Raw genomic sequence first — 22,954 nt, forward strand, 5'->3', positions numbered from 1 at the left:
ACAGAGTTAAAAAAAAAAAAAACCAACCACCAAAACAACCAAAACTATGCCTGACAATGCTAATAGGGATACAATGAGCTGATTTAGATCTCGCAAATAAGCAGTTAATGACATGATTAACACAAAAGCAGTAGCTGTCTTAAGCGGTATTATTGGCTAGTCAACCATGCCCGACTGAGGCAAACTTGACAACTCATTGTAAGAAAGAAAATCCCTAGAAGGTTTTTCCCCAAGTGTTCTACCTTGTGACAAAGCAACTTAAACAGAAAACACACGCAGAGGCTCCCCAACAGCCCTGGTGTGGTTTCTTACAGGTACAGTATCCATCAGGCAACAGGGTTTGAGTACACGGGTATTATTCCCATACGAATCATGCCAAAGTCGGATCATCACAGGTGACACGGGGTGTGGGGGGGAACAAACCCAAAAAGATAAACACTGGGGATAATAAACCTAGTAGTGGGTTAAGGTATTGCTAGTATTTCACCAGTTAAAGTTTGCAGACAACCATCTCTAATCTTACTGCTTTGCCCGTCTCTCCATTAATATTTCATTCTGGCAAAGTGACAGAAGTCAATTTCTAGTCAAATTCTACATCACTTTGGTACCCTAAGGCAATTCTCTATAATCCTATGCTGCAACTTCAAGGGTTAAGAGCTAATACACATACGCTAAAGTCTACTGAAGTACTAAAATATTACCCAAGCCAGTCCCTGAATAAAACCAGACAGATACTTGAGGTCATGCTTCAAGTTGCCCATTTTAAGAATAATTTGGAAAAGGTCTTAAGTGTGTATATAGGAGAAGAATTAAACTTGCCTGTCTGATCCATTCCAACAGCATTCAAATTTGTCAAAAATGCAATCGTTCTCATACAGTGAGCAAAGTTTACTTCTGAGGTATTCATGCACCTGGAAAAAAATAAGTTAGATAAACTGAATGAACTCGCATACCTGAAAAATAACCTTCATAGATTCTGTTCCAGAAGTAATTAAGTGTGTGACAGTGCTTACACCCTACCCACAGGAGCACACACAGCTCCCTCCTCTGACTGCATGGATAAAGAGCAAAATTAATAGATGCATAAATTAACGTATTCCGCTCTACAGAGATTTCAAATGAATGCAAATAGCAGCAAGTCACTTGGGGTGGGGAGAGAGACATCTCCCCAAACTCAGCCATTCTTCAGAACGCTTGCTCTCTCTGAGCAGTTGTGATACCCTCACTACCCTTCTAGATATCTGAAAAGACTTATCAGACTTTGCTTATTGCTAAAAATCATGCCTTTGTGGCTGATCTTCCTCTTGCGTATGATGAAGAGGATCCCTTCGCAAGTTTTCTTAGGAAGAAAACACCACAGCAATTTTCAGGGCCAGCTAAAACCATTTTCTGCAAAGGAAATATTTTACCTCCTATTCTCTCCAGGAGAAAACAGGAGAATATAAAGCCAACTGAAGACTCAGAGAGATGTGCTACCTCATGGCTGAAGATTACCTTTCCACACTTCCATTGTGTAAGGGGGAGGCTTTTTCATACCCAAATGTGGTTTTGGGTTCTGCAAACAGCAAGATCCTTTAGCACTTGTGTGGAACCCACAAATCTCATTGATGCTTTGCTTTGGACATAGTGATCTATAGACAAAAATTTAACTGCCACATCAAGACTATTTACCTGGTATGTTTCCACAGGTCTGTTTTCCATATTTAAATCCCAGATCTTCACTGACAGGTAATCTCTAGTCATCATATATCGACCACTATGGCTAAATTTGACATCAGATATGGAAGAGATGATTTCAGAGAAAAATGATCTGTTGCTAGGGTCTTCTGGTTCTTCAAACACTGTATAAAAAGAAGACAGGCATTTCAAGCTGTAAGTTTATGCCTCTTCCAATACAAGATACACCCAAATTAGGTTAACATTTTCTCAATAAACTTGCCACATCGGGCTAGTCTGCCCGCACTCTATACAATGACTTTCAGCAAGAAAGCCTTATAACACAATTGCCATACTCTGAAATATTTTATTTCCATAGCAAGTCAAGGTCAGCTTCTAAATAAGAGAACTACTCGCTAATATTCAGAGTCGTCATTCACACACGTAAGATATCAAGCACCAATTACGGACCAAACTCAACTCGCGTTTGACCTCCTGAAGTCTGCAGAAAGCCATTCCGAGTCCTGTCGTCCAGGCAGGCTCCCCAGCTTAAGTTGCTAATAATTTTATTCACTACTTTTACTACTAATCTTAAGATTCATTTAGATTTTAGGTTTTAGATCTATTCTATATACTACAGAAATCCAATACAAACATCTACACGCACGCTTTGGTGTTTAATAGATTCTTATTGAGTGCTTGGTTTCATCTAACAGCAAGACACCATATTCCACAAAGAGACAATAAATGCAGGACAGAACTTACACTTTGAGTGTCTGTCACAGAGCGCTGATGCTCTCATATCACAGAGACGAATCGTTCCTTTACTGCTGCTGTACACAAATGTATTACAGCTGTTTGGGTGGAACTCTGCCGCTGTTATCACCTCTGTGAGCTCTTCCATGTTGGCAGGCTTAATATCTACAATATCTACAGCATTTTGTTAAGAAATTTTCTCCAGTTTTCATTACATATTTTTCAGCTTTGAATGTATTCAGCAACGCTTCTTCCATTGACCAAAGTACATCTGAAATAGCCAAACAGAATTAAAACAAGCCCATAAAAGCAAAATAATGCTTGACATTTGGAAGCAGGGCTAGACTTCCACGCCAGACTGTGGAAACCAGTCAAAAAATGGATAAAGGTTAATTTTAAGTTCCACAGTTTGTCTAGAAAGCAAGACCGTAACACTGCATTCTGTATGAGTTTGAAGTTAATTCTTGTAACAGCACAAGCCTGCTTAATTTTTTGCTCCACTTCAGCGGTAATTAATTCAACACTACATAGATGTCACCCAAGTTTTTTCACATAGAACTTTATTTTGCTTAAATACTAATTACACTGCTACACTATAAAGAAGGCGATTTCTTTATGTGTGATTTCTGCTCAGGATCCTGCTCATTTGCCCACAAATCTGTGCTCCCAACAGTAGGACTGACTGCATATTTCTGGGATCCTGCTGCCTGCGACATTTGTAGGTGCACATGCGAGAGGGGCAGATGGTTGGGTTAGAAGGTAAAAAAAAAAAAAAAAAAAGGAACACTGTTGAGATAAGGATGGTACTTCTGACTTGCTTCTTACCGCAAGTCAAAAAAATTTCACAAGGTAGTTTACTGTAATGCTGCCTTCCACGATTGCTCATCTCGCTTGAAACCTTAAGCTTTTTTGGTTTTCACCAGGCAAATGACTGCTTCTCATATATTGCTCATGCTGAGCTACCTCTCCAGAAGTAAAAGCCTTTACAACCACCAGGGAGAAATAACCAGGATAGGGAGAAACATCCTATACAAAACGTTTCCCATGAAAGGAAATAAAACCCAACAGTTTTGTTACAACCTAACTGTTCCCATCATACAAAACAATGCAAAAAAAGATACTAAAACTTCTGTCCGTAATTTCTAGGTGCCACAGGTTAATCCGCAAGTCATCTGCAGATAAGTACGTTTCATAATCGCTATTAATGGAGATGGAATTGATGTGATACGTGTGAGCATTGGCAAATATTCTTCGCGGACTAGCTTCAACCATGAGGTCCATGGGCCTGAATACTGGCACCTGCAAAATACAAAGCAATGGAGGTTTGAGACACACGTGTACTACAAATGCACTGGCAGCCATAATCACAGCCCTTCGGTACACCAAGCTGATTAAAATATCTCAAAAATCACACCTCAGAAGTAAATGTATCTGCCAAGTGGCATCACAGAAAATGTAAAGTTCATAATCTGACGGGGCAGCTACTGAGCCACAGGCTAATCTGTATTCCAGGTGGGGAGGGAGAGGAGAAATCACCTCAATGTGGCTAATTCACAGCGATGGAACTACTCACCCGTAGTGTTGTAACTGTAGTAGGATCCCTATACCGTCCATCTTCTTCCTTTAAATTATAGCCCTCTGGTCTTTTGTCCCTTTCACTGATTTTCCATAATTTTATTGTTTTATCTGAAATAACGCAGCCACAGTTAAAAATCAAAGCTCTAGCAAAGATACTAGTCGTCACAGTTGATGCACTTTAATGTGAAGCCTTCAAACAAGACAAGATCACCTACGTGTACCAAAAAAGACAAAAATACTGCTTGGAGAAAACAAGACAAGATAAAAAGCATTAAAAATACCTCCTCCACAATTTGTTCTTTTTATAAAAGTTATAGCAAGTTTCAGTTAGAATCAGGATTGTTGTGAATGACTAATATAAGCTCTCACACGGTTAGTTACACGCATACGAAGGTAGTGAATGACAGCTTAGCTAAGCCCCTTTGCTATAAAGCAACCAAATCCGAAACAACTAATATACCTGCCCGTGTTGTGGGGCTCTGCATCCAGGCAAGCCAGCACAGCTAAACGGCTTAACTCTTGCGTAGCCACATCCCTAGATACTTGCATTTTAAGCCAACTTGCTTCCAGCCTTTTCAAAGCGGAGAGGATTAGACAAACTCCTAATAATAAGCCTACGTAACAATCAGTCGCCATGCAGAATTAACTATTAAGTCATATTAAGTCATAACTTACCATTTGTAGACAATAAAAACTGAGCAGCATTTTTCTGGGGTAACCACCTAATTTTGTTGATCTTCTCTTCAATTTCTAAACTTTTCAAGTAGTCAAACTCTGGTTCATGGCTTTGAAAGGTACTGTAAACATTGTATTCTCCCCTACTGTGAGACTGGGTTTTGTTCTAGAAAGAGAATTAAATGATCAAGATACATATGCAGTGTACAGAATGCTTTTCAAAGCTGCAGGCAGAAGCCAGAACTAGGTATTTACGCAGCAAGATATACAGTCAAACTGCTAATTAGCATAAGAATAGGTTAAGACTTCTACACTCTATTGTTGCCTATGCCAGATTTGCCATGAGTATCCTTTCGTGTACAACGCGCCTTATTTTAATGAACCTGTAGGACAAAATGAGGATTATCTCTTTTGCAACAACTTTATTAGAATTTCTACTATTTTGGCTAAGAAAGGATCAGAGAAGAGACAGTTATTGCAGCAGCTTTTGATTCCTGAAGTCTCCAGAAACTCCCCTCAGCCACGTGAATAATACCTTCAGCAAGTTCTCAGGTTAATTCTGAGGAGTTGAACTTAAAAACTATCATTTTGTCTAATCATCCTAGGTGTGTTAAGTTTTGGGGGTTTTTTTGTTTTGTTTTAAAATCAAAAGGCTTCATCATTCCCTCATCTTTAGTTTTTCCATCTTTATTTTATAAGGAGAGTATTCCCCAAGAGAAATACAGAGCCACACAGACGGCAAATCTACCCTGTGGGTAAATTCTGATTGCCAGGCACACCGTGGGAATCCCACATCGCCTCTACATTTATACACGCAGCTCCGCTATTCTGCTTTATAACCTCCACATCCTCTGACACCTTCTAAACTGCTTCAGCAGCTTTTTCTTCCTCACTCTGGACATGAGGGGGGAAAAGAGCTTAACACCTCTGCTGAATACATCTTTGACATCAAAAGTCACGCCTGCAGTTAGCCTGTTCAGGATGGAACTGTTTGGAGAACCGAAAAACCTCCAAACTTGCATAATTCCACTTTCTACAAGCTGTTTTAGGCAGTGGCTTCCTAGTGCTAACATTGCACTGCATGTGCTGAACCTTAAATTCCCTCCAGTAGGTACGGTGGCAGAAAACAGTGCTCACTAGGTGGTACCTGAAATTAATTCAAGCTTAATTTTGTGATATATTCCTGTTGCACCCATTTCAAGAGGTTGCACCATTAGATGCCTTTCCTGTGATACGTTCTTGACTAGGGACTTTGCTCCTTCCTTCTCTTGTGTGTCTCACGTCCATCCATTCATCTCATCCCTTAATACCTCACTAAAACATGCTTCTTGATATGATCCTTGCTAGCCCACATTTGTCACATTCCTTGCATCATTTTCTCTTGCTTCACCCCCTTATATTAATAGCTGGCAGGAATTCTTACATTTTACAATAAGCTGGGAGGGAGGGAAAAGTGGAAAAAATGCTTAGAAATAAAATTTGGCACTAGAAGATCGCACCACACCTCTCAATTATACTGGCTTCCCCACCCTACAGAACGGAAGGAACTTTGTTCTAAGTTTCACTTAGGTCTAACAAGTTAAGCAGGGTCACTCCATACAACAGGCGACTGCTAAAGTAAATCTATTGTGCTTTAGGAAATGCTGGTCATGATTCGGGGAACTTTCCTTCAGTTCCATAATGTTTGAGTCTTAAATATACTTGTGTATTCTAGTAAAACTCTACAGGACTAGGATAATATATAAAAGCAATTACATGTGAAATCCATCCTTGGGATAAAAGCAAAATTTAAACCATGAGACCATCTCATGGCACGCAAAAAAAAAAAAAAAATCAGAACAAGAAGAGGTGTTGGCCCAAGTGCCTTATGTTAAATTCCAATTTAGGTAATTACAGGCTGCCTACGCAAATTCCTCCTCCAGTTTCAATTAGACACAGTACTCATTTCCTGCCTGGTACTTATGCAATGGCACTTGCTCCGGTTGCAGAAGGGCTGCGCGTTCCCACCCAGAGGCGGCAGCCTTCTGGCAGTGGGAAAAGCTACGGGAGCGCATGTAGCTCCATACAGGGCACTTGTGTTTTAGTGTTTGTCTTCCCGTACGTACAGTCTGTAAAACACTCCGGAATGCAGTGCGATAGAAGGTGGTACATAAACCCAACTAAAACACTTAACTGTCTTTTAGATACCCTTACGTATAACACTTGCTCTAGACAGTAGTGCGTATGGCGTAACTAACTACTAATGCATTAGGGAATCAAGTCTCCATTGTTCATTCCCGAAACACCAAGGAGTCAAATTATCCAAAAATAATTCCGTGCAATTTAATTTGATGACCCAGGTGATTCTCACCGTAGTTAGACTCACGGATCGTAAGGATATGAGCCATGAGTTATGCATGAAAACCATAAGTAGCCATTTAAGGACAACTCACTTGAGAACAGGCAATTAGCCATTTAAGCTTTAAGCTACATTAAAGTAAAGGATCCTTAAAGGATGCAAGCTAAAAAAAGACTTTAAAAAAAAAAAAACACCAAAAAACCTCACCCAAAACTGCAGGAATATTACAGTGAGGATACTCTACACACTATGTTCATGTCAGACTCTGGGCAAAGAAACCTGGGAAGAGGCCAGTCAGTCGGGAATATCCCACTAGATGGCACCAACTGACCACAGTGATTTATTCATAAAGGGAAGGTACCGCACCAAAACTGCCTGCCTACCAGCAGAAAGCAACTTCTTCAGGGGAACTGTGGAATTCTAAAGGTTTAGGAGTTTTAGAATTGCAATTGAATGAAAGGCTAAGGAAAGAAGCAGCAGCGTGACTTTTCTAGGCAGTGAGATGACAGAAACGCCTGAAATAAATTCTAACCAAGTTAACTCCTAACTGCGGCCTTAGTTAAAAATCAAGCGCTGCATCTCAGCTTTCCCACCTCGAACGTGGGAGTAGGAGCACTTTCCTGACATTGGAAGATTTGGCTATAGAATTCTGAAAAGACCAAAAGAACAAGTATAAAATTAAGAGATACCTTTGCTGCTATGATTCTATGATTTTACCTGATTGGTATCAGGATGGAAAAGGACATCTTAGGTCACAGTTACATACTCACTTAAGGGAAAACTTTTATTTCCCAAACTACAGTGAAATCTAAAATAATAATCATAGCCAAGCAGAGTAACTGTAAAACAACCAACTTCAGCTTCCCCACTGTCTTTTTGTGTCCTACCCCACTTTTTTATTTTCATTTAAACACTCTTTAGACCACAGCTAAAGAGCTTTTAAAGATAAATTAATTTCAAACAGCGTCACAAAGGTCTCAATAATTTCTTCACTCTTAAATGTCATTATTTTAATCACTTATTACACAGGCATGCACTTTGTGTGAAGTTTTTATGAAAGCATGCTCCTTTTCTTTAAGAAGAGAACAAATAGGACGAGAGAACGTGAAATACACTTGCAGTAGTTAGCACTCACCTCCTGCTCCTGTTGAAAGATGACAACTCTACCTCCTTTGTCTCCTGTCGCTAACAACTCTCCAGAATGGTTAAATTCTACTGTAGAAATTATATCCGCTGCATAGGAACAAAAATAAACCCCACCAGTTAATAATTCTTCTAAATACTAAGCGGCCAAGAAAGCTATGATTGTAAGTAAAAAAGAAAATCGTACTTCCATTCAGTTTATTTATGTTATAAAATACAAATAGGAATTTTCTTAAAAATACAAAAGTATTTTTTTGAAGCTATACAATTGAAAAGCAGTTACTAGTTCACCGTGCCAGAGTTACAAATTCAGTGTTGTGCACTCAATTGTTTTTAAAGGTTATATATCATCACTTCTTAGAAGTGTTCTTCTGTTACGAGTGCTACTCTAGTCAGTATAGAAATGGATTTTCAGTATGTACTCTTAACAGCAGAGACCATGTACGTGCATATTCCTACCTTTATTTTCCCCGTTCTTTCTGATAGAAGGTTTAGAGACAGTCATTACCTATACGATCTCAAGGCCTTTTTTTAATTATTCTTTATTAAGGACTCCATACACATTTGACAACTTAAGGGCAAAACGTATTAGGGTGGAGATGTTCAGACATCAGTGTCTAAGGAATGCCAGGATGTGGAACAAAAACAGCTACAGAAAATAGGAAATAAAGTCTACAGACTGTTTCTAAAAAAACTGAGTGTCTCTTCTGACTGAGGAAGGTTTATATTAACACAAGTATTTTTTATATGGAGTGCTAACATTAAGTTGTGAACATACACTGACAAAAACCCTGTCGTACCTTGTATCAACTTGATGTGTTTACACAGCAAAAAGAAAAATGACAAATTCCGACCTAAGCTCAAGCACACCAATTCACTTCAAACACACACATGCCCCTCATACTTTCAAACAGCAGAATCAGAAGCCAAACAATTCTTTGAATGCCAACTTCAAATTGAAATATCACTACATAAACATAATTTTCTGCAGAAGTACCTACAGTTTTTTACATTTGCAAGTCTTTAGGCTGTTCACTTTCCCATCAGTCTAATGCAGATAAACAATGGACCCTCCTTTTCTATTGGATGGTTTCTTCTTCCTCTGTTTTAGAGTTAAAAAATGTCTGGTACCTGCTTTACAGACTGAAAGCAACCGCTAAACAATAGCTACTCGGTCCAAATTTCAGCAGACACTATTGTACAGCCTATCACGGAAGCTATCTTATCATAGACAGCAAAAGGGGTATTTCATTTTGAAGAAGTGAAACATGCAGGATTTTCCTCTTATTCATTTTAATGCCAAAATGAAACTTACATCATGCTCGGGTTGTCCCAAACCCATGGGCGGTGGCCCCGAGGACATAGGCAAGCTGTTCTCCAATAACTGCATTACACAGCAGCTACAAGATGCAGCAACATCTGCCTGAAACCTGCACGGTGCAGAGACAGCCCTGACAAACAGGCCAAACTCCGCTGCAAAATCCTCATCCAGAGGCAAAAGATGCCGAGTCAGACTCTTGGCACGAACAAGTGTGTACAGCCCAGCTGTGTTTTCTAATATGCAGCACGAACAGCCGTATGACAAAGGATAAACGCAAGATTATCCTATCTCCATCGACCTCCCCTGCCGTGATTATCTGGCACTGCCGAAACACAAACAGGCTGAAACGTCTCAAGAACACGGCGTTAAGGACGTAAATATGATGTAAGCTGGTATGTAGATAAACCAGGATCCAGACCACACATAGAAAAACCTTGATTTCAGTGCACGTCATTTTTATATTTTTTTTTTTTTCTTTCCTGGAAGGTAACGGTTACTTTAGCCATCCATTAGCATATTTGTGAACAGACGAAGTGATTTATCTCACGTCTGCAAGACTTAACACTGCATATCATTCAGATAAGAATATGGCATTCAATGTGTACCCTTCACAGGTGAACAGGGCATAAAGGTAACATACAATTAATCAAATCCAGTATGCAGAAAGAGTGAAGTGCAAACCAAGCAATCTAATTTTGACTGTTCTATACAATGCAAATCACGTTGTTATCCCATACAATGCAAACCACGTTGCTGTAATCCTCTAAAAGGAGGAGAGCTTAAGAAAGTCATCAATTAATTGAAGAAAAACAAGGTAACTCGCCTCTCAGTAGTGAGAGGTATACAGAATAATTACTATTTTGAAAAACACTGAGAGATTTAACACTGCAAGCTAAGCCAGTCTTAAACCAGAGAAGATGATACAGCAAGTTATCAGCAGATCTAAATGTGTGCACATATGCGGAAGCAGAACAGCAAAGAAAAATTTGCCTCAAAAATCTTATATATCCATCTGAAAATAGATGGATAAATTCATCACAGTAGTTACTTGGTGAAAGTCACTTAAAAGTTTTACAAGGTCAAAAGCCTTAGACTCGAAGCCTTATGATTAGAACAAGCAGTAACAACAGCCAGAAAAGCCATAAATTCAGGGATAAACCCTCCATTTTCTTAGGTCTGCTGATGTAACATATATTGTATTTATTAATTATACACGTCTCACGTATAGCAGAAAGCTAAGCACTTTTCTGTAACAGTTCTTGACATTCTCGCTTTTTGCAATTTATTTTAACTTGCAAGATCATCCCAGCTTGACATGAGTGATCCCCAAGCTGACGCGAGCCCTGCTTTGTCTCTAGGCTCAACCGGGTGAAGGAACTCTCAGCACGACCATCCCCACACCTCCACAAAGTCCTGCAGCCCCATCAGCGGTGACAAGGGACTCCAAACCCTCCAGCGCCTGATCAACACTATGCAGAAGATCTTTTCAGGTACTTGGATCAATTTTAAATTAGAAACAAACCACATTCCTTAGCAGCAATCACAACAGAAAATTATTAATTAGTTTCTCAACTCGAGATACGTCTATAGAATCTGATGTGCCTTCTACACTGTAATCTTGGACTGTTCCCTTTCCAAGGACAAAACAAACGTGCTAAGAAAGTAGGCGGAAAAATGATTTCTGCTTAACTAGTCCCAAAATAGGGCTGAGAGGCATATTTTATACAAAAATCAGTACTGGAGACCAAAGCAACCAATCACACATTTTAAATCCAGTAACTCACCGTTACGAATACCGTATTCCCATACCTTGGTCAAAGAAAGAGACAGACATGAAGGCACTGGTGTTGAACTGGGCGGATTTAATAGTGTTTGAGAATTGACAGGGGAAGCATTTCATCTTCCGCAGTGCACTGATTCGCTTGTGTATTTTCATCTGTATTAACACCCTCGTTGCCAAATAAAAATCAGTGTTATCCTTTCCTTTTCAGACGGTAACTCTAATTCCTGTGAGAGTTACACGTAGGGTTATTTTAGTCCTTCAGCGCTGCAACGAGCAAAAGAGCATCTACAGAAGGCGCTGCCTTCTCCCTGCCTCCTCCCTTTTTTGCATGCTATTTTTGCTAGAGTCTCTAGGTGGGAGTCTTGCAAACACGGAGGGCTGCTCTCACTGCCCAGGAGCTCGTAAATGATTCCGTCTATCTGCAAAGGGCACTAGCGAGGAATTCCTGCGGGAGAAGCAGATGTACAGGTGCTCTATTGTCACCAACAGCTTTTGGAAATAGGATGCGTTCTGTTGTTTACCACTGAACTCACTTCAATGCCCTCCTCTTCAAGCACCAGTATCAGAGATAAATAACCACCAAACCCTTATCTGCTAACCACACCCCTCCCAGGATACAGTTAGATAGCATTATCTGATAATACACCGCCACAAAGTTACCCGTGCCTTGAGAGACCACATTTGTCTCTCTCTTCACCCTGAGCATTTTGAGACGTCTTTGACACCAAAATGAAACGTGACATTTCAAGTGCTGAGATTTTAAAACGCTACAGGGCAACATCAAACACACAAGATGAAGACATCATTCTCACAAAAGCAAAAAATAGGACAGAAACGTGTATCTGCATTCCTGTAGTGTACCTGCAATACCTGTACTAAGTTTCTCCCTCTTGCATAACTTGCAATAGGCAGCTCAGGGTTACCATATACGATTGTCCTTTAGTTCCACTTCAATGTCCCTTCATATATAGTTATTGTTAACACTGTAGAAACACTTCTGAGACCACTGAATACTTCCAAGTAATGTTTTTCAGTGATCAGAAAGCAAAGGGGTCGGGGGATCAACCAGAAAAAACCCCAAACCTAGAAAATTACCTCCACAACCTGAAGTCCACTTACTGTCACTGCACACGGCCATCACCAAGGGAAAGTGTTTTGCAGCAGGTTGAGTGAAATGTTGTGAGTCAAACACAGAACTACTGTACAGTTGTATCCCTACCTCAAAGAAACAAAACACGCAAAAGCCAAACCAAGCCAAGGATCTGAAAAATCCCACCAAACTGTCAGGAGAAGCTTCTGGTCCCTGAGCTATCAGCACAGGCCACCAGGGCAGAGTCTGCTGTCCCAGGAGTCCTCAAAACCTCCAGACAGTCCTCCCGCATCAGCAGCTACAATCCAGTTTCTTGCAGCTGCTGTCAAGACTGCTTTTTCTTCTGCGCATGATCTTTATTTTTCAGAACCTGCTTTAAGCTTTTTACGTATTGCTTTAATGATACATCTTCACTTCAAGTGCTCCAATAGAAATCAAAGCCACCCAAGGGCTGGACACTTATCTTCACTACGTTCAAGTAAGACTACCTTTTCGCAGGGTAGACAGAGACAGGAATCTGAAGAACCAAAGGAATCAAAAGAAGGTGTCCAGCTTGGACAGGGAACGAGACGGGGGAGAAAGACATTTATCACCAAGTTTTTATGATGCTTCAAGTAACGTGTTCGCAGTTCACCATGTGAAAGGGAGACACACCAGAAGCTCCCAAGCAATTCTTAACCAGTGGCCACTTGTTAACCAGAACAGCCACTCAATGCAAACTTAACTTGCTTCCTAGTGGGCTTCTGAAGATAATAATCACGATTTCAGAATTTTTCCTCAGTATTTATTACACCAACTTTTGCTGTTTTGAGTAATTGACCTGTTATGTCAGACAGGATTCAGACAGTTTGAAAAACTGAGGCTCTGGGCCAGTGCATTTATGAAAGATGAGCAGTTCAAATGAAAATAGGCAGGCTAGACTTTTCAAAAACAGATGAATAAAGGAATCCAACATCTCAAATGCCTTTTCCCCTTTTAAAAGAAATAAATGTTTGAAATAAGAAAACCTCAATGACTGATATTGAAAAAACAAAATCATTTTCACACTTTGGGGGCCTTCCACATTTCCCAGTGAATGCTGAACAAGAACCACGCATGCATTATCACCAGCAAGCTTTCTGAAATATTATAGAAAGGGTCATGCTGAAGTCTTACCACTGTCAACAAGTCTATGGAATAAGGGAATAAAGCAAGCTTTATCAGTCCAAACAAGCAAAAAGAAAAAAAAGCTGTAATCCAATGACTTAGTTCCAGAAGGCCCATTATGAACCTGAAAAGCAATTCTGTATTAAGTTTGTTTCCAATAATAGAATAAAAGGTATTTTATTAGTACAGAAGAGGCTATCTATTTTAATGTACCATGAACTTTATATAAACTCTGCTTATAAAACATGCTTGGTAGGCAAAACATGTCACCTACTCTACAGCAGCAAGTCAATCATGGCAGCGAACAAAGAGATTCTTTATTTCACCAGACCTAAAAGGTTTCTGTGCAAGTTTTTGGAATCACGTTGATCTGCTGCCTAAGCAGAGAGCAAGTAAATCAGTATGTTTACACAAGTGGAGCAATCTCCTGATGTTTCCAAGGACTGAACAAAGAATTGTAGTATTTAAAAAGCATTTTGGTACTTCTTCATTGTTTATACACCTTCCCAGTGGCTCAAAATACCATTTCTGGAATTTTCCAAAGGAGCAACTCAAACAAGTCTCGTCCATAATGTCGAGCAGATTACTTACAGCTTGGTAATTCTGTCCTAAGGAGTAAAAAGACAGTTCAATGACCAAACGTGGAACCCGCTTCCTCAGTTTGCCAGCGTTAAGTATAGAGGAAGCTATTTTCATCAAACTAAGTATCAATTGATCATTCCAACACTACTTCAGACACCGTCTGGAACAGGAAACATCAGGAAACCAACTTTTAGGATTATTACTAAAATCCAAGGAAGCTCAAAAAGCCTCAAAATTGAGGAAGCAGCACAGGAATGGATAAACATAATGAGGCATAAAGACTGAAATATTTGAATTCAGCACACGATTACTGCGCATACCTGAGCCATTCTTCCTCAATTATCTCAAGAGATAAAGTCAACACGCTCACAGCTGAGCAAGAATATCTGTCCAGGAGAACTTGCAGACCTTAAGCGTCTGGAAATCACTTGTGAATTGTTTGGTCCTTTCTAACCCAGGGTGAAGCACAACCTTCCTGCTTCAGATTACTAAACAGTTGCAACTTCCACAAACTCAAGCTCCCATCACAGCTAGCGACAGAAAATTGTGACTTTCTTGTTTCCAGTAATGTTTTTGTTTTGGAGTTATGTACTTCATTGTTGGAGGGAAAAAATAAGCAAAAACACAAGGGAGAAAACAAAAGCTCCTCCAAGGCTTCAAATATTTTAAGAAGCTACATGATGCACTCCAAATGCCTGAGCCATCCCCACATCACCCCACTCTTTGCACGATTTTGATCTACCACACTCATCAAGAGACCTAATATATTGTGTATTTAGTCTCTGAAGCCAGATAGCAAAGCGTTAATCTCAAAGGGAACAGGAGGACTGTTTAAATAAGATTAAGGCAGAGTGAGTATACGTTTGTGTTTGCAGAGAAGAGAGCTCCCAACAGAGGACACCACAACTACACACACCAGGGAAAGAATAAGGGTGCAAAACTGCAAGCACTCTTTAGTACTGAGGGTGGAAAAGAAAATGCCCTCTGCATTCCAGCCTCGTCCTTAATTTATGTATGTAGAGAGGGGGAAGGGAACACAAGGATTGTATACTTTAAAGTTACCATGACCGGTTTTACTATTGACTTCATTTCCCTTTTCTTCATTCACTTTCAAGAGTGATTCCCTGCATTCATTCCGTCTCTCAGAAGTGACTAGGCAACAAAACCAAAGGCAGCTGGATAAGGCATTCCTACTGTTCAATTTACTTCTTAAGAGTCATTCCAGTAATCCTTTAAATAGATCTCTTCTGTACCAGGAGAGGGCATTAAAAATATATTAATTCCTCAGAAATATGGGGACGGGATGAAATACACGCAACACAGAAGTAAAGAAAGGGGTTACCCTCGTGGCAAAAATTCTCTCTCCTGTGCTGGAAAGCATGGCAAGAGCCAGGCTGGTTCCTCGTTCTCTCCCAAGTACCAGCCCTGCAATACCGCTGCACACAAAGAGCGGGCACGGCTCTCCTCCCGAGCAGGAGGGGAGTGGAATTTGTGTGATGGCCAGCTAGCTTCACGCTGCTGCTGGCCCTGCCAGCCTTAGAACACAAACATGCGGGAGCCCAAGACGCAGTTCAAGCAGCAGACAGTAATTAAGCTGGTTTTGTTGGCTTGGGCAAATGTGGGAAGCCTACACACAGGGGGAAAGATTTACAGAGTGTTCTCTAGCATCCACGTTCATTCTGAGTGCTCCAGGCCCTGTGATGCTGAAAATAGAATACATGCCATCATCGTGATCTCGTCATTTTCCCCATTGATTCCGAGAGCATTCGTTCCTGTTTGATAAAGATGGATTTAAGTGTTGAGACTCTCCCAGTCCTATTTACATATGTATCTATGTGTAATATACACACACAAGATACCAGCTTCCAAATATATTTATTTGGATACATTTAGTACTTCACACCAGTAGTTCACCGCATAAACTACTCACCCCAAGTAAAATAACCAAATGTAAAGCTTGCCAAGCAGTCTTAAAACCCCATACTTTCCCTCAGTTTCTTGGGCTTTCCTATATTCCCATTTGTTTTCTTTTATTCACTCTCTCTTCCCCCCAACCCCCCCCCAACTTTGCCAATTTTTGAGGAAAAGTATCGCTTTCTAGAACAGGCAAGTCCTAGTTCAACTAGTTCAACTTTAGATTGGAAAGCCTGAGTGACTTACTCATTATTATTATTACACATCTTATTTTTAACTTCCTATTCAGTTCCCTAAAAATAAAGTTTGGACCTCTCTTGATAAAGCTTTTTCCTGTCGCTTCCTAAGTTACATTAACACGACCGATGCCTACCTTGCAACTCTGATTCAGTTCACTGGGGGCTGATAAATAAGCAGGGCTCTACTCTTCAGCATGGCTCACATTCTGTCCTTAAGTACGCCACGTCCTTCTGAGATTACTCTTCTGAGATTACTCGTCCTTCTGAGATTGCTTGTTATGCTGTCAAATCTACATCTGTGTGACAGCAAGAACTCTGTTGTCACCAGCCTTCAGTAATAGGAACTGGAATTCAGTCACTTTTTTTAACGGAAGCAGGAACAATACTAGCTAAGGGAAGGAACCAGTACTGTAAGACAACCATCTCATCGGATATATGCGTATTAGGATGGCTTAGAATTTACAGATGCGTTTATAACATGTTCTTAGATAGTCTAGAGATAATGCAACTTAAGTACTAAGCTCAAAACAATGTTATTCTGTGGTTTTGTAAATTTATGCAAGCAACTATTTTTGTTAAGCCTCGAGACTTCTTAGAAAACCAAGAGTTCCTGAGCAGCAAACTTCCATTCCCTCCCACTGAAATAATACAGTGACACCAGCCTTAATCTTGCCGCCACTGGTTTTATGTAAGGCTAATAATTCTCCTAAATAGCTTTACTAGGCTCAGTGCTCAGAGCAGAATACACTCCAAATCCATCCGCCCTACACCACAGAAGCTGCTGCTGTCTGCAGAGCAATGCTGAGAAGATGGCATTAGAAGTGCAGAGACCAGAACTGGAACAGAAGTGACTCTCAGAACCCTTTACAAGTTGGAATAATAATGAATATGCAGATGAAGTAATTTAGCAAGGTAACAATACAGCAGGGAACAGAATCACCATCTCCCAAAATACGGTGCAGCTCACCTGGAAAAGTGGCTCCTCAGACATTGAGAAATCTTTAGGCGATCTTAACCGTGGTATCAAAGCAAGTTCCTCATTTAAACAGAATTCAAAGAAATCACGCTCTGTGTTCAATACTACAAATTAGGTTGTATAGAGAACAACACACTAAACATTTTCATTCTTGTGTTTGGTAAACAATTGCTGTGCCTCACTGGGCAACCGCTGTTCGTGGGCCAACCTTAGTAAGCTTCAACATCTCCAGTCAGGTCAAGTTTCCACCATCATATTTATCACCAGTTTCCCCCGTGGTCCATTTCTGGACCAAGGCAAGGGGCCAACGAAGCAGCGTGCTAAAACAGCAGCAACTTTCAGAAGTAGCAGAAATCACCCCAGGGAACACTACTATCACCACCTTCCATAGGCATTACCACCACCTCCAACCTTTGTGAATGATCCCTAACACCATTCCGTCACATTAAGCGGTTTGGTTTTTGCTAAGCTAACGGAGTTCATCAGGACTGAGCCGAAGGCATTATATCAGCCAATTTGCCAGGGGGTGCGGGGCAAGGGACATGCTCAGGAGCAGTGCCATCTCCAGACAGCACGGCTGTGTTTGCAAAAGGCTGCTGAGCCCACGACCAAAATGCCAATTAAGTGCATTCCTGTCTATAGGTACACAGCCTCCACAGGCTTACACTTACACCGGCTCCCCAAACAAGGTCAGAGTTTGGCACTGCTAGAAGAGAAAGGAAATTGATTTAAACCTCAGACCACTGGCTTCCTGTCACCATCTATAGTAGGAAATTCAAAGGCTCCAGTATACAGGACTCCAAGACACCTGTGGTGGCACAGAGAAAACAGAGACCACAACCAGCAGCAAGCCAAAGCACTCTGAAAACAGATGTGCCATACACTAATGGGAACTGATGCTTCCTACCACTTAAAATGACATAAAATTGCTTTTAAGTTTGATCTTTGTGAATGAAGTTAAAGCACTCCCATTAAAAATTAGTATGAACTTGGAGAAAGAACTTTTACACCTTAAATCGATTTAAAACTGTGATCCACCGTGGAACTGGAAATGACACCTGTACCAATTACTGCAACCACCGGGCTATACCTGACTGTAGAGGTTTTATTTCTGCTCACCAAATCTGGCACCGCATTCTATAACTCCATTTATGCAAACTTCATTGTAAACCTACAGAGAAAAAAAAAAACCACTATAGAGGTAGTACACGTTAGCTGGAAACAACTTTGAACTGGTGCCTTGAAGCCACTTCATCTGATGAGAGGATAGTTTTGGGTTTGTTTTTTTTTTTAAATCACAATTTTGTTATTAATAAGCATTTCAAAAGTTACTACAAAAAAAATCCTCTCAGATTAAACTCATGACAACAGCAGAGAGAAGAATGTTCTCCCCATATGAACAAATACAAAGCTGTTTGGTCTCTGCATGAAAACCATTAACGCCCATCATCCTGATTAATTACTTTCTATTTTTAAACATTAAGACAAGACACTACTGCACTTCCTTTCAGATCACGTGCACGGGAAACCAAAAGACAAATCCCTTCTTCAGTAGGTGAAAGAACAAATTGACCACAGCAGTATCTTCAGTTCCCAAGAAGCTGCGAACCAGAGTTCCCAGTACCTTGTCTTGCCCCCATCACCTGGCTGCCGTCACCCACGTGTTACTAGGGTCTCCGAGGGTACATTTTACACATACACCTAAGCTGATCTATCCTAGGTTCTTTCCCATCCTGGAATTGAGGCCGGGGAATCGGGTGAAGCTTCTTAAGAGTCCTCCACAACTCTGGAATAATATCACTATCCCAATAACTCAATCTGCAAGTTACCACAGAGTGGAGACATTACCAGTTCAAGACTGAGCCATTTTTCAACTCAACACAAGCTAGACCAGCCTGAAAAACACCTCCAACTTGATAATAAGGGGTTATTTAATACCTGATAAGAATTCCCTTGAGTCTCTTAAAGGCATCCTCTGCCTCGAAACTGCAAATATTGTTCTGCACTTTTACAATACCCTGAGGCAACTGAACCTCAAGGTGGTCTCAAGCACCACCCAGATATTTGTAATTCAAATAGTTTCTGTCTTTGCAAGAGGCCTCTAAGTTTTAACTCAAGGAACAAACCTGGGCAGGAAAGCAACAACTGAGACAATGCCCTTCTTTAGATCTTCATTATGAAGGTTTAGAGTTTATTCCCTGAAGAATACCCGACAGCATCTATTCAAACAAATAGGTTTCTACCTTATTTTACTAGTACTGGAAGCGTATTTAGAAAGATTAATAGATATCCATACATACACAGGGAACATTTTACTAGGGAAAAAAAGCAAATGATGGGCATTTAGTTTAAATCTCTTAATACACATGCTTCGCCAAACTCAAGTATCCCTTAAAATATGACAGGAAGTGCCTATTTGCTTTTCCTATTCACACTAATTCAGGTCTATTGTTGGCCGAAACAAAGGTCTTTCAACCTGCATCACCCGTTCCCAGGACATTTGACACCAGTTTATTAATATCATAAACATAAGAGGCATAAGTGGCAGAAATCCAGACCCACTCCTGGTACCCATCTTAAATAACCTTTGAAAGGCGGGTGAATAATCTCACAGGTTGTGGAACTACAACATTTATTCACAACTAGGAACAAGCAGTTAAAGGTCACAGCTTCTCCTTCAGCCTGCTCTTTGCAGCCATTGCAATACTATGGAATAAAAAAAAAAAAACACATTAAAAAATAGCTCAAGTGTGTCCACAAGCTTTCCTCCCTCCAACCAGCAGAACTGCTCTACTTTTAAACAAAAAAGTAATCAACAGCAAATCCAACATTTTGGGATTTTTAAATACCGGCCAGCTGTTCGATGTGAAAGCTATCACGGGGTTCAGTTTTCTGCACATCACAACATTCAGCTGCTGAGAGCTTCCAGCCTGTGAGGTTTAAATCTATTTTCAGGTGGGGGAAAAGGCAAGAGAAGAGCCTTCCTACTGAGGATGTGTCACACCTAGTTTTGCATCAATCCCCTTTCGATTGCAACGAAAACTCCTCTTCACTCAAGGTCAGGATTATCGGAACAAGATTGTGAGCAGTAGTTTGCAGCCTCTGGATAACATCGCCTTCAGAGGCTGCGCACCCCTAGATTAAGTCGCTATCTATCACTCCATCAGAAAGGATGGTTTTGATGTGAAATATAAACAAAAAGAATAGAAACATGAGGTAGAGAAAATATTCTTAATTTAGTCCTTTTGAAAGCTTCATCTACTAAATTAAAAGCCATCTGACATTTTAGATACCTGGCCAACGTTTGTGCCCCACTCTTGTCACAGCATGCATCAGTTACACTTAACCTGTAAAATTAAGTGTTCCTGTTTAGATTCAAATAAAAAAAGCCCAAAACCTTAGGCTTCAATCAAGCGCACAGAATTCTGGCAACCAAAGTAGTTTATAACTGCCCAGAACAGTCGCATAACCAAGCCTTCCTTGAGTGGCTTAAATACACTAAAAAATTGAAAACAAAACATGTTCTTTGGTGCTGCAGCAATAAAACTCTCTAAAAACAAATTTACTTTCTTTAACCCCAAATGAAATCTTAGCTGAAATGTAAGCCCTGTAGAATATGAAGTTTATGGCTGGCTTGAAGGGGGAATCTGGCAGCGTCAGTGTTCTCTGCTTCTATAGTTTATACTGTAGAGGAAGCATTTCAAGTATTACTGCATAGTGATAACTTGACTAAATGACACAAGAAAGAGCAAGTTGCCTCCACTTTGAATTTTCCTGCTTCAGACATCCACTGTCACAGGGATTGTGCCTTTCAACCATACATTATCCCTTTAAATAAAGCAACTGTACTAAGCAGCACGACACACAATCCACCCGAGTTATATTTCCCTCACAGAAATGCTGTTCAGCCAGCAAAACCTGCGCTGATTTATGAGAGCGCTCCCTGCACAAAGATGACAGAAGGGTTAAGTTATATTTGTATTGTGCAGAATTTAGTTGGGAGTTACTCATCATTTTTGTCCTTTGTACAATCACATACAGATCATAAATATCTAATTATAGGGGAACAAAATTAACTTGAGCAGGAACTAACCTCATGCCCACAGTTGCTTCATGTAAGGTCCCCCTTAGGTGCCTGAATGTTCTGTCACTATCACTCACAAAACTGAGGGACTTACCGAGCAATACAAGGAGAACTGAGACAAAAAGGCTTATAAATAACAGATTTAATTATTTCTGCTCCAACCCGGCAGTATTTGTCTAGCCTTAATACTCTGGTACACGACTTCTTCCAACATATTTTTCTGCCTGCAGAACTTTATTTTACAACGCATCATTCATAAAGCTACAGCAAAACCGTTTCTGCATATTTAATTTCCAAGAAAGTAACATCTCAATTTTAGCACTCCTGAGGATAAAAACTCGAGTTTACTCATTTTCCAGAATAAACTTTTTGCTGGAACAGAGAAATTAAACAGCCTGTATTGAGAGGAGAACAGCGCTGCCATTTCTGACCTCTGTAAACCCTCCCGCTGACCTGCGGGTAAAGGACACCCCGTTTCGGGAGCCCAGAACTCCATCTCCAGCCATGGCTCTCCGCAAACCCTGTGTCCTCAGAACTCCAGGCTCACCAGGCTCCTTCAGGATTTATACGTAATACTTACAGAAGCGCCCCATAATTCTCATAAGACACGGTATGAAATGCCACTAATGCACAGTATGAGGATTCCCCAAACCACATTAAAAGAATTGGACTAAGTCTTATTCAAGCTTTACTTCTTATCACTGTGATAAACACGTTAGTAATGTATCTATTTTCCAAAAACAGGCTAATTACCCCTTGGTAGCAGAAGTGCTTTGCTGTATAGCCTAGCTGGTTTATTTATACTTCATTTTCTCAGGAAACTCTTCTCAATATGCCTAGGAGGAATGAAAAAGATTATTCTTGGGGAAAAAAAAAAAAAAATCTTAACAAGTTCAGAAATACCATCTAGACCTTAAAAAAGAAAAAAGTGTCATCACTTAAGCTGTTTTTCCCCACCAAGTTAGATCCAGTTAATAGCACAGTCACTGCCTCGAACGGGTATGGGGGCTGACTTCCATTCAAGACCAGGGTGCAACCCCCACACAGAAATTCTAGGTGCTCCTTCACCAAAGGTGATTTTAGACATTAAGAAGTCATTCAAGGCTATGGGTAGCTCAGCTCTCCAGTATCTGCTGCTGAGAACGTACAAGCGCCACAGATGAAGGTTTCTTTAATAAACTTCTAACAGGAATAATAGGTATAGTTGAAAGATTTGCATTTGGAGAAGACACGAACAAGCTCCCAAGGTCCTGTCAGCCCTATTCTCTGTGATACACCCTCCTTCTGTTGTGACAGCCGATAAACACGTTTGCTTGATAACCAGGGGCCGAGAAGGACACTGAAGAGTCTGCCACTCCGGGCACGGATTTCACAAATGCCAAAGTTATTTTCATGCTCTTCAGTTCCCTTTGAAAGGGGATTCCTGCTTTGTTAAAAAAAAAAATTTAATAGCATCAGCACGAGCAGAAAAATAACGCCTGTGAACTAAGCAATTCACAGAAGCATTTACTCACTACTTTTTCTAATTCACAGAATGTTTACAAGCTTCTCAAGACTACAAATTACCTTACTGAAGACAGCTTACACCAATTATCTACGTATCTACACAAAAGTTGCCCCTGTATTACTTACTCAAGAGGATGTTCAGCTACATAGCACTGAAAAACCTGCAC

General features: G+C 40.4%; 1 protein-coding gene across 2 annotated transcripts in view; it reads right to left on the reverse strand.

Annotated features, from left to right (window-relative positions):
* The window catches only part of PPP2R2A (protein phosphatase 2 regulatory subunit Balpha), a 41,543-nt gene that overhangs the window by 3,510 nt on the left and 15,079 nt on the right, over positions 1–22,954 (reverse strand). For both annotated transcript variants that reach the window (XM_074563543.1, XM_074563544.1), the window contains exons 3-9: positions 8,139–8,236; positions 4,666–4,831; positions 3,986–4,098; positions 3,534–3,711; positions 2,422–2,586; positions 1,672–1,841; positions 820–911 (exon numbers count right to left, since the gene is read on the reverse strand). In XM_074563543.1, the coding sequence (XP_074419644.1) occupies positions 820–911; positions 1,672–1,841; positions 2,422–2,586; positions 3,534–3,711; positions 3,986–4,098; positions 4,666–4,831; positions 8,139–8,236 (982 nt within the window). The remainder of the gene's footprint in view (positions 1–819; positions 912–1,671; positions 1,842–2,421; positions 2,587–3,533; positions 3,712–3,985; positions 4,099–4,665; positions 4,832–8,138; positions 8,237–22,954) is intronic.

The sequence above is a fragment of the Larus michahellis genome, chromosome 20 (assembly GCF_964199755.1).
Source record: "Larus michahellis chromosome 20, bLarMic1.1, whole genome shotgun sequence".
Lineage (NCBI taxonomy): Eukaryota > Metazoa > Chordata > Aves > Charadriiformes > Laridae > Larus > Larus michahellis.